Source organism: Spermophilus citellus (assembly GCF_964194105.1).
Source record: "Spermophilus citellus genome assembly, chromosome: 3".
Classification (NCBI taxonomy): domain Eukaryota; kingdom Metazoa; phylum Chordata; class Mammalia; order Rodentia; family Sciuridae; genus Spermophilus; species Spermophilus citellus.
The window spans coordinates 177,883,718-177,896,304 of NC_138184.1; the positions used below are offsets into that span (position 1 = coordinate 177,883,718).

General features: G+C 49.3%; 2 protein-coding genes across 2 annotated transcripts in view; one reads left to right on the top strand and one right to left on the bottom strand.

Moving 5' to 3' along the window:
* SND1 (staphylococcal nuclease and tudor domain containing 1) overlaps positions 1 to 12,587 on the bottom strand; it is a 413,715-nt gene that overhangs the window by 56,587 nt on the left and 344,541 nt on the right. The gene's annotated exons all lie outside the window — the stretch shown is intronic.
* Positions 156 to 5,331, top strand: LRRC4 (leucine rich repeat containing 4). The gene is made up of 2 exons (XM_081287256.1): positions 156 to 1,546; positions 1,723 to 5,331. The coding sequence occupies exon 2, from the start codon at positions 1,823 to 1,825 to the stop codon at positions 3,776 to 3,778; it is 1,956 nt and encodes a 651-aa protein (XP_081143382.1). The 5' UTR covers positions 156 to 1,546; positions 1,723 to 1,822; the 3' UTR covers positions 3,779 to 5,331.

The following is a 12,587-nucleotide window of genomic DNA, read 5'->3' on the forward strand; positions in this document are numbered from 1 at the left end:
CTGCCCCTCACTTGACGCTCACTCCGGCTGCTTGCCGGGCCCGCTCCCCTCGTCCGGAGGGGGCGGGAGGAAGCGGCCTGGGAGGGGGCTGGGGGGGGAAGAGAGAGAGATAGATATAGATAGATAGAGAGAGAGAGGGGGGGGGAGGGAGGAAGAAGAGAGGAAGGCAGGCGGCCGGACGATCAGAGGCGCGGATTCGGGGCTGCGCGGCGCGGGCCGGCGCAGCGCTGGAAGGCGCCGGCGTTAACCCCTCGAGGGCAGGCGGCGGAGGGGGAGCTGTGTTAATACATAAGAGCACTGCATCACGCTAATCTTCTCCCCAGAACAGTATGCGTCAGCAGTACATTCACGTTCTGACTGAAGGACAAAAGGATGAGAGAGCAGTCTGCGTGGCTGCTGCCTGCAACACCGCGAGCCCGGCGCGAGGAGGAGACCGTGGGCGCCGAGCGCAGGAGCCCCGCTGCTGCCGCCGCCGCCGCCGCCGCTAGCCAGCGGGGACCATGTTCCCAGGTTCCGGAGCGGTTCCCGCAGCCGCGACCCCCGCTGCTCAAGCCGCCGCCGACAGCGCTCGGGTTGCTGCAGCAGTCCGCGGACAGCGTAGCCACTGAAGGCGCCGGGAGCCCCAGCCGAGAACTCGTCCTCTCCGCACCAAACCTGGGCCGGGGGCGCGCCGGGGGCCCGGCAGCGGCGGGCGGCGGCGGGTGGTTGCGCGCCACCGGGGGCTGCGGCCGCCGCCGCCGGACCCGCGCCCGCCCCCGGACTCCCTGAAGGGGCCTGCGGTGCGGGCGCGACAGCCGCGCGCTCCTCGGCCCGCGGACTCGGTCCAGGCGCAGTGTCCACGCCGCTGCCCCTCAGGAGCTGGACGGATTACCGTTCCTCGAGCCAGCAGACAGTGGACTGGAGAACTAAACCCAGTTTTTGTCTTTTTAACCCTTCCGAAGAGAGGCGAGGAGAAAGGGGGTGTGTGTCTGGGGAGGGCGAAGGCTCCGCGAACACCTCCTCTTAACTCTCGCAGCCCCGCGAGCTCACGACTGCAATCAGCTGCCGCCGGCCCGGCGCGGCCAACGCGGGAGAGCGGAGCGCAGCAGAGCAAGCGAGCGCGGCCTGGGTGGCTCGCGGCGTCCCCGCACCTCCGCCAGCGGCGGCCCAGGGAGTGGGCCGGGGGCGCGGGAGGCACACTTTGGCGATGAAGCGCCTTCCCCCGTGGCTGGAGCTAGCCGGTGCCGGGGTCCAAGGACAAAGCAGGGAAGCGCTGGTGGCGCCGCTCCTCGGGCTGAGGGGGGGGCATGCACCTGCATAGCCCGCCGGGCCTCGGCTCTCCCTGGCGCGCCTCAACTCCGCGGCTTCGCCGGCTCCAGCTCCGGCTCTACTAGAAGCCATTTTGTCTCCCCCACCCTTCCCTCCCCTCCCCTGTGCCCTCCCCACCCCCACCACTTCCCCCTTTTGTTAATTAAAAACTAAGAAGTCAGAATGGGAACGAGGTGCCCGGCTCCCATGGAGAAAGCTTGAGGACACCACGACAGTTCTTTCCTGCCTTCCTTCCGAGGTAGGTGAGAGCGATTTGGGTGGGGATGGTTGCAATGTGGGAGAGAAAGTCTTAGCTTTCGGAGGGCTAGCCTTGAGGGTGGGCTTGGATAAGGGGCCGCTCTGTAGTTTGGCAGAATTTTTTTCGGCCGATCTGCTCCGTCTCTCTAATCGCCCCCTCCCCACCTCCTTCTCCAGATGGAAAGAGGAGCTCCTAGCTCACTTAAGCCGGGGTAGGGCTGGTTCTCCTTTCCGAGCCAAAATCCCAGGCGATGGTGAATTATGAACGTGCCACACCATGAAGCTCTTGTGGCAGGTAACTGTGCACCACACCTGGAATGCCGTCCTGCTTCCCGTCTACCTCGCGGCGCAAGTGTGGATTCTGTGTGCAGCCATCGCTGCTGCCGCCTCAGCCGGGCCCCAGAACTGCCCCTCCGTCTGCTCGTGCAGTAACCAGTTCAGCAAGGTAGTGTGCACCCGCCGGGGCCTCTCGGAGGTCCCCCAGGGTATTCCCTCCAACACCCGGTACCTCAACCTTATGGAAAACAACATCCAGATGATCCAGGCCGACACCTTCAGACACCTCCACCACCTTGAGGTCCTGCAGCTGGGCAGGAACTCCATCAGGCAGATCGAGGTGGGCGCTTTCAATGGCCTGGCCAGCCTCAACACCCTGGAGCTGTTTGACAACTGGCTGACGGTCATCCCCAGTGGAGCCTTTGAGTACCTGTCCAAGCTCCGGGAGCTCTGGCTTCGCAACAACCCCATAGAGAGCATCCCCTCTTACGCCTTCAACAGAGTGCCCTCCCTCATGCGCCTGGACTTAGGGGAGCTCAAGAAGTTGGAGTATATCTCTGAGGGGGCTTTTGAGGGGCTGTTCAACCTCAAGTATCTGAACTTGGGCATGTGCAACATTAAAGATATGCCCAATCTCACACCCCTAGTGGGGCTGGAGGAGCTGGAAATGTCAGGGAACCACTTCCCAGAGATCAGGCCTGGCTCCTTCCATGGCCTAAGTTCTCTCAAGAAGCTGTGGGTCATGAACTCACAGGTCAGCTTGATTGAGCGGAATGCTTTTGATGGGCTGGCCTCACTTGTGGAACTCAACCTGGCCCACAATAACCTCTCTTCTTTGCCCCATGACCTCTTCACCCCACTGAGGTACCTGGTGGAGTTGCACCTACACCACAATCCTTGGAACTGTGATTGTGACATTTTGTGGCTTGCCTGGTGGCTTCGGGAGTATATACCCACCAATTCCACCTGCTGTGGCCGCTGTCATGCTCCCATGCACATGCGAGGCCGCTACCTGGTGGAGGTGGACCAGGCTTCCTTTCAGTGCTCTGCCCCCTTTATCATGGATGCACCAAGGGACCTCAATATCTCTGAGAGTCGAATGGCGGAACTTAAGTGTCGGACTCCCCCTATGTCCTCTGTGAAGTGGTTGTTGCCCAATGGGACAGTGCTCAGCCACGCCTCCCGCCACCCACGGATCTCTGTCCTCAATGATGGCACCTTGAACTTTTCCTATGTGCTGCTCTCAGACACTGGGGTATATACATGCATGGTGACCAATGTGGCAGGCAACTCCAATGCCTCGGCCTACCTCAATGTGAGCGCGGCCGAGCTCAACACCTCCAACTATAGTTTCTTCACCACAGTAACAGTGGAGACCACAGAGATCTCACCTGAGGACACAACGCGAAAGTACAAGCCTGTTCCTACCACGTCCACTGGTTACCAGCCGGCATATACCACCTCTACCACGGTGCTCATTCAGACCACCCGTGTGCCCAAGCAGGTGCCAGTACCCGCAACAGACACCACTGACAAGATGCAGACCAGCCTGGATGAAGTCATGAAGACCACCAAGATCATCATTGGCTGCTTTGTGGCAGTGACTCTGCTAGCTGCTGCCATGTTGATTGTCTTCTATAAACTTCGTAAGCGGCACCAGCAGCGAAGTACAGTCACGGCCGCCCGGACAGTTGAGATTATCCAGGTGGATGAAGACATCCCAGCAGCAGCATCTTCGGCAGCAACAACAGCTCCATCCGGTGTATCAGGTGAGGGGGCAGTAGTGCTGCCCACAATTCATGACCATATTAACTACAACACCTACAAACCAGCACATGGGGCCCACTGGACAGAAAACAGCCTGGGGAACTCTCTGCACCCCACAGTGACCACTATTTCTGAACCTTATATAATTCAGACCCATACCAAGGACAAGGTACAGGAAACTCAAATATGACTCCCCTCCCCCAAAAACTTATAAAATGCAATAGAATGCACACACATACACACACACACAAAAAAGACAGCAACTTTTGTACAGAGCGGGGAGAGACTTTTTCTTGTATATGCTTATATATTAAATCTATGGGCTGGTTAAAAAAACAGATTATATTAAAATTTAAAAACAAAAAAATCAAAACAAAACTATTTTCTAACTTGTAAGTTCTATTTAAAGGGGGAGGGAGGGAAATCTTGGGAATGTTGTGGGGTATAAGCCACAAGTCAACTTGCTATGCCACCAGGAGGGATTTCTGATATGAGGTGGAAACTGCTAAGATAAAAAACTGAAACAACAACAAAAAATGCCCCTAAAGAGGGTGCGGGCTGCTGAGGAGTAGGAGGGATAGACTGCATCTGTCACTTTTTAAGAAGATGCTTCATAGAATACAGGAATACCCATTTCTACAGACATCTTTCTTAAGCTGAAAGCTGTCTCTGCAGATTTATCTTATTAAAAACAACAAAAACCCAAATAACACCCCCCGCCCAAAAAGCTCATACATTTGTACCAAAACTCATACATTTGTGCCAAAATGTTGAGAGGCAATAATTTTCTTCAGAGGACAATGGGAAGATAGATCTGTAAATGTATTTAAAACAGGAAAACCACCAAAAATGAAACCTTAAAGTGGCTGAGTCTTTGTCCATGTGCACAAGTCCTTTGGTTTTGTGCACTGGGACTCGAATGTGCCTAGCCTGACAGAGTGCTTCAGGACGGAGCTGAGCAGGAAAGGAGCTGGCGTAGCTCTCAGTCAAATGCTTTCACATTGCACCAGATTCCTGCAGTTGGGCTTAACCCACTCTGCAAGGCATGTGTCTATTCAGGGTTTCCCAGGAGAAGGAGGAGGCTCCCGAGGGGGGTGCGGCATCAGGGAAGGGTAGGAAGGAGAGCAGCAGCCCAGAGAATGATTCACAGGAGGCCATAAATTAGCACTGTAGCATGTCCACCTGTTGTTCCGGGTATCTGACAAATGATTGTAGACAATGATGGCATTTTATGATTTTCCAAAAAGGTCTTGTTTGTTTTAAGGTGGAAAGGGAGGAGAGGCTGGGAGTGGGGAGCTTGGGGGAGTGGAAGCTTTTCTCATGTTTGAGATTTGGTGACTATTCTAAATGCTGATTCATTAGGGATTATTACAGCTAATGCCAACTGGTTGTGGTGATGGGGGTGGGGGGAGAACATGAGTAGGGAAGAATAAAAGAGAGACAAAAAGGGCACAGGCTAATTTAAAGTAAAGGAGCCTTTCCCAAACAGGATGCTTCACCAAAAAAAAAAAAAAAAAAAAAAAAAAAAGTGAAATCCAGAGTTCAAATGACACACATGCATCTGAGTGAGTTCTGCATAGAGTCTTGTTGAATGGGACACCATGGGGGGAAGCTTCCCTCTCCCAGGCCTACCTCCATAAGAAGTGTAAGACAATGGGTTGGGAGGAAGGCAAAGATCTCTGTTATTCTGGTCCATTAAATGATGTAACTTCTTTCAATTATTATTTTAGCTTTAAGAGGGAAGAAAGGGTTCAGATTTGAAAGGGGGTGGTATGGGCTGGGGGGAATGCCAACAAAAGAACACTGATTGTAATGTGAGAAAAGTGTATTTTTGTATTTTAATAAATATTGTTCAATTTTTAATTCAATGTTCCCAAAGGGTTAAATTGAGTAAGATCCTGAACCTAGAGATTCTTAAGAGCATCCACCAAGTCATTTCTATTTAAAGAAAAACAAAAAACAAACAAACAAAAAAAAAACGGGGGGTGGAGGAGGGAGGGAAAGAGGTACTATGGGTGCGGGGGAAGACAAATGTTAATTTTTATAAAGTATGGGAAAATGCTACAGCTGTCAACTACCTTTCCTTAGTTTAAATAAATGCACCCCGATTCTAGTGCATCTTCCACGAGCTAAGTGTGTTAGTCCCTGGCTTTGTTGGGGGTACAACCAAATTCCTCATGCCCTGGAAAAGGAGGGGAAATGGGTCAGCCTCAGTTCCTGGGACCTGGCCAGAAGTTAAGTGCCACCTCAGCAGAAGCTGCTGGTCAGGCAGCACCAGCTCCTACCCAAGGACCCAGGGCGCCTGGATTTAAGAGGGTTGCGGTAATGTAGTTTGGCTACAATTTCCCCCAAGCAATGTTGCTTCTGTTCTCTTGGATGCTAAACAGTCAAATGTCTCAGTGAAGGATTCTCTTGAGGCTCACAGAGTAATGGCATCCAAGGAGGCTGGGTGAACTGGGACCCTTCATTTCTTTAACGCTAGTATTTATACTAATGCAGGGAATGGGGACTGAGTGGGTGTGATCTCTCTGGCACAGAGGAGGGAAAGAGGCAGGCAGTACTTTGCAGCAATTGGCTAAGAAAGGGTCAATTCTTAATCCTCCTGGGTACACAAATCATTTCTGGGTATCAGTGTTTGTGGCAGCTTATGTCCATGGGCACACATGTTCTTAGGCACCAAAGATCGATTCCCTTAGACTTTCCTTTACCACTCTACCCCCAATAAAAAGAGAGAACTGCAGCAGATCGAAGGGTGGGACTCAGCTAGGACCAGATGATAAAGCAAGAAATTACTTCCTCTCTTACTGGCACATGACACAACTTAGATTGTTTAGAACAGTTTCCTGGGTATACATTCCAAGGCAACTGTGGAGGTAGTTGCTGCTACAAAAATAGAGGATGGGGAGCCAATTTCAAGTACCTATTTTTTTTTGGGGGGGGGCAGAGAATTATGCTGTGCAGTAAATAAATGTAATGACAAAGGGTCTGTGGCCAGAAAGGTTGGAAAGTGGAGGTAGAGAAAGGCGCCTAAAACGGTCCTGGGAATAGTCCTAGGAACATATCCAGGGGTGAGCATATCCAGGTCTTGGAATCAAAGGGAGAAGTGCTTTCCAGAAGGAACCTCAGGACTAGGGGAGACTGAGGATATGATTTGGAGGCATAAGTATCTTTGGCGCTGCAGGGGGAGTTCCTTTCCCCAATGGGTCTGCCCTGTGCATTGTTTCAGCATTTGGAGCAGTAACCTTCCTCTGCCATAGGCTGGGTATATCCTCTACAGCAGGCCCTTGGGATAGCTTTTCAGAGAGGAGCCCCACGAGCACTGCAAGTACAGCCTTTAAGGTTGTGTTAGTGACTCATCCTCAGGCCTGGCCAAGCTCTAAGGTTGGTTACCTGGGAATGGAACGTGGGTCGGTAGCTCTTCATGGGGGTAGTTATAGCAACACGTTAGAGGTAAAGACTCTGCAGCTTATTATATGGAGTTACAGAATTTTCATTATAGAATTTTTTTAAGGCTGTGAGAAATCATTTAGTCTTAATTCCTTTGCATTTTATGGTCAAGGAAACTGAGCCCCAGAGAAACGGAAAGACACAGCCAAGGTCACACTGCTAGTTAGTGAAGAGGTGGGACTAAAACCCAGGTCTCATGACTCAAGTCAAATGAATTTCTCACTCTGCTCTTATTGGCTATCAATAACGTATTTCTCTCCTTGCTAATATGCAGTTACAATGGGACCTCCTACAAATGCTTCCATGTTCTCTTCTTCCACTAAAAGATGTCCACAACCAGCCCTACTACCATGCAAGGCCTCACTTAAGTGGCTGGATTCTCAGGGTTGCTTTCTGATTCTTAGGCCTGATGACAGATAGAAACTGCAGAATTCCACAGTGGTTGACAGCTGTAGGAGAACGAGTGAAAGTAGGTAAGACGGTGTGTTTATATGGAGGAAGATGGCTTGGCCTCCTCCCAACCTTAGGCTGGACTGTTTTGAAGAGGATTGACAGAGGTCTTAAAGCACCTCCCAGAGAAACTCTCCATAGTGGAGTGGTTTCTGTTTATTTGGCTTAACAATGAGGATACCTGGGGTGGGGGAGGGGTCCTTAATTCTTCCCTCCACTGTATCTACCCAACCTTAGCTCTTTAAAAGCCATACTGTAGTTGCCACTTCCATAATCTGCTACAGGGTTTCTTATCATCCTTTAGTGTAATGCTGCATCCTATTATCAATGAAGGTAGACAGGCTAGTTTCTAAGGCCTAGAGACATTAGTTTTATGGTGGCTATTTAACATGTATTGAGGCCAGCAACTTGCTGGGTGCTGGGTGGAACTATGTGCAAAAAGTTCCTGCAAGATAATTCCCATTGTTGGCAGGGAAGAAAGCCAAAGTCCATGGCCTCTGGCTTCCTTTGGTGGTGATGACTAGAGAATGGGAGAGGACTAAGTGGGTCCTACTCACTCTCTGCTTCTACAGCAGGGTGCCAAAGCCCATAATTAAGGCTCCACCATTTCAGTGGAACAAAGCAGCAAGAGCCTGAAATTAGAGAAGAAAGAAGGGGGGGGGGAGAACATTTATATCTAAACATATGTCTGATTTTTATCTCCTCTGCTGGCATTCAGCACTCCATGCCATCAGCTAATGCAGGCACTGTTCATGCCATTTCTAAATCCTGCCTCAGCTAAACTGCAAGGCAGCTTTTGGCTCAAAGCAACTCTATTGGTCTCCATCCATTCAGAAAGCACCCTTTCCCCTGCAGGGGAAGAATGGTTTGGACAGTGGATTCATATTGTTTCATCTTTGCTTTATATTGAAATGAAGTAAATTACTTTTTGGAGTGGGACTAAGGACCTCAGGAAATACATCAGTTATATGCATGTATGTGTGTGTATGTGTTTATATATACTTTAAAAATATTCTCACACAAAGCAATGTATCACAGTGCTCACAAGCACAGACTCTGGAGTCAGTCTTCCTAATCCCAGTACTATTACTTACTAGCTCTGACTTTGGGCAAATAATTCATTCATCTGCAAAGTGGAGACAATATTAGTATCTACCTTATTGCTTCACAGGTATTAAGAATTGAAACTTTAGCTATATCTATCTCATAATCAGCATAATGCCTGGCATATACAGTTGGCAGTTATTTGATGATATATATAAGCATATAGACCAAGAAACCACTTCCATTGCTGCCTCTATTCTTTCTTTTCTCCCCTTGGTATGGGGTTTTTAACCCAGGGATTCTTTTTACCGCTGAGCTATATCCCTCAGTCCTTTTTATCTTGAGACAGAGTCCCTCTGAGTTGCTGAGGCTGGCCTTGAACTTGGCGATCCTACTGTCTCAGCCTCCTGAGTTGCTGGGATTACAGGTGTGCACCACCATGCCTGGCTACCCCTCTATTCTTGAAACTTGTCAACCAAAAAGAGAACATGCCCACTCTATTTCAGAGAGGAAGGGCAATTATCTAGAAGTTGGGGACAGTGTCATCTATAACTCAAATGCCGTGGGAAAGATGGTTGTAATTTCCTTCCTAGCAAAATTCTGCCTTGTGCTCTGATCCTTACAGCTGGCCCAAGGCACTGTCTTATTCTAGGAATAGATTACTGTTTCTTGTGGTGAGCTAGAGAGAAAGTTCAGGTGCTTCTGCTGATAGTGGTGTATAAGCTGAGGGGCTTGGACAGGACATTTCTACCTGGGAAGCCTTGATTCTTACCAAGAAGGTAAACTTCCTAGAGTCTTTGCCACCTATCCCTGGTTCTCTGTCAGGGTGAAGGAAGGCACTATTACTTAGAAGATGATAAAATCCTCCCTGACTACAAAGCCTTTCTAGGCCTAGGCAGGGAGGAGGGGAGCCAGGAGGGAGAAGGCTTTTAGCAGAGAGAGGACTACTGGGGCTTCCAAGCAGGACTGGAGAGCTTACAGGAAAATAAGCACTATAATTTGAGCAAGTGAGAGAAGAATGGATCTGTGTGGTAGATTCACAGAGGCAAGGGTCTGCAATGCAGTTAAGAAGGAAAACCAGAGCAATTCCTCTGCCTTAGCAAGTACGAGGCTGGCTGGACCCAGGATGGCAAAGGACTGTTAGCGTGAAATTGATGGCATGGAACAGAGGAGAAGAAAAGCAGGGAGATCAACTTTCCAAGAGAGGGTGAAGAAAGAATGCAATTTGCTTTCCTAATGAGAGGCTAGAATTAGATTTTAGGATGATCCCAGGTTTTATCCTCTGGTATTTGCCAACCTTGCCTCAATATTTGGGATAAACCACCAACCCAATATAGTACTATGCCCTCTCCTGGAGGCAGTCTGCTGCTTGGGGAAGAAACCTAGCCATCATGGTATTAGTACCCTAATCCTGACCTTGACAGCTCACTTGGGTCTGCTCTGAAACCATCCTCTCAATTCTATTACGGCACAGCCATGTGGGGAAAGGAGAGGGTGCAGCTCACTTTTTATTGACAAAGAGTGTTATTCCAGAGGGAAGGTGTTATATAAACCATGTTTTCCCATAGAAATGATGATGCCTGTGAGTTCAGTGCACATGGACCCCTGAAGTCAGAGATTAAGTTTAGGCCTGTGGCAATGTCCTGGGAGACATCCTCTCAAGTGCTAACTTCCCAAAGCAAGTTAGCACTTGAGAGGATGGCATTACCTTCTCAAGAGTTTGGAACCTGCAGTGGTAAAGCACTGAGATGAGAGGCTACTTGAATGCCAGGTGTGAGGTCTGGGTGGACCAAAGTGGTACTCAGCCTTTCAAGTTCATTAATTTTGTGTGTACCCACAAACAATACCAGAGCAATTACTAATGTTTAGATCAACTGCAAAGTGCCAAAGGAATAGTTTTTGGTCCACTTGTTTCTTTCGTACCCATCTACCTTCTAGATCCCCACTAATAAAAAACTCCCTTCATTTACTTATTAGGTCCCGCCCCCACCCCTGTCTCCATTTGAGTCCATTCACCTGCTGTGACAGGACCTAAGAAATCCTGCATGATCCTTCCATCCAAGAATGATGGCTCTTACTTACTTCTAACAGTTCACGTGCTATTTTTTACTCCAAGGCAGCTCCTTAATCTGTAGTCTCTTTTACAGTTCCTTTAAGGTCTCAGCTCTGGATTCCCTGTGTCTCTGAGCTAGTGCTGATTTAGTCACTCTAAAGTCACTCTACCTGCTCAGTGAGTCAGCAAGGAGACTGAGGATAGCTTTCACATATTCACTGTTCTTTGGGCAAAGTTTGGTTTCCTGGCCTCAGGCTACTTCTTCCCAGTCTTCAAGACCTGGTTTCCTTCCTTTACCTACCCACTCAGCCATGCTCATTAAGGCTATTCAGACAGCTGCTCACACTCAGATTAATCCCTGTCGGTAAACTGAACGAGTTATAGACAGCTCTCCACAGAAGCAGTTCTAGCCAGGACCAAGTGCCAGTTCTGTGGGTCCTGCGGCTGTGTTTGGAGGAATGCTTAGTGCATCTCTTGCAACAGCCCAGAATAGAGCTGAGGCCTCAGACACTAACAGCCTGTTCCTATAGCCTGGGAGTCACAGTGGTTACAAGTTATAATCTATTACCATTGCAAGAAGACTTAATTTCTGGACTTAAAGGAAGTCGGATAATACTTTATCCTATTAGCGTCTGCCTGTGTGAATTGACAATGGCTTCCTTCTGACATGACAGCATATTCTTCCAATTCATCTGTATAAGGCTGGGGAGGAGGGAGTCTGGAGTAAGGAGGGAGGAAAAGAAAAGCCTAAGGAAAAGACTGTTGAAGGAACCAGGGAAAGACAGAATATTTTTCCTAATAGAAATGAGGAGAGGGGACTCGGAGGGCAGGGCAAAACTGAGCTGAAAGCTGTGGGTGTTTTGTGTGCACATGGGTCAGAAATAGGTTCTGAAGCCACAGAGAAGGATGAATACAGGAAGGGTAAGGAGCTGGTCCACCCGAGCCCTTCCTCTTTCAGTCCACTGTATCCCCTGGTAGCTTTCCCGTCCTTGGATCTCTTTCTGCTTCTTGTTCAAGTCCACATCCACTCTGGCAGAGTCATGTCAGCTGAGGGCACCTTTACCTCACAGGTATGTCACCAAGGCCAGCTGACCTTGGGATGACAACAGAGACAGAGTGTAGGTTTATGGCTTCTAACTTCAGGCATGCTGACACAGCCAAGAATAACTTCCAAGTTAATTCAGAAAATCTAGTTGGGTTGTCTTATTTTATTTAGGAAGAAAATGAAGCTCAGGGAGGTGTGCTTTGCACTCAGTTTCCCTAAGCTGGTGATGCAGAGACCAGATCTCTGGTCTCTGGGTTCTCAACCTAGCACTATCATTGAACACCAGCAGGGCCACCATGGTGTACAATTCCAGGGGATACCATTTACAGAAATGGCAAAGTGATTAGTGCCCCCTGGAGTTTGTAATCCTGTGCAATCCCTAAAGGTCCTTTCTAGGAGGTGGGGGAGGCCGGTCCCACCATTACTTTATTTGTGCTTAATGCTCTGAGACAGATGGTGCCCACTCATGATCTCATTTAAACAGCTAGAAATGGAGAAACCAGGCAACTTTTCCTTTCTCTTCCGCCATAAGTGTTCTGGGGCATGTGGGTTCTGATGGCAGCCCAGACAGCCAATAAATCTAAAGGGGCTTTATTGGTTAAGTGGCCTTGTCCTTCTTGCTACAAGAGCACAGGGCAGTAAGATAAACAACATGTACTCCTGTGCAAGGTAGGCTTAGAGAAGCTACATCATGTTAAAGGTCTGTTCAAGGTCACGAAGACCACTGAAGCAAAGAAGTCGGGAGTAATGCTTCTACCTCTTCTTACCTTCCCTGGTGTTGTGTAAGCAAGGGGACCTTCAGAGGGAAAGCTCAGACAGCCCACACTGACTCAGGGTCCTACTCTGAAACACGGGGCCAAGAACCTAGTAAACTGTCTTGCTCCCATTTCAACAAATCCTCTCCTGGGAAATGGAGTGACCCTGGCTATAATTTTATCACAGATTTAATTAGAATGTGCC

What these genes read in the sequence shown, in the direction of transcription:
- LRRC4 (XM_081287256.1), top strand. Translation starts at nt 1,823, where the DNA reads ATGAAGCTCTTGTGGCAGGTAACTGTGCACCACACCTGGAATGCCGTC.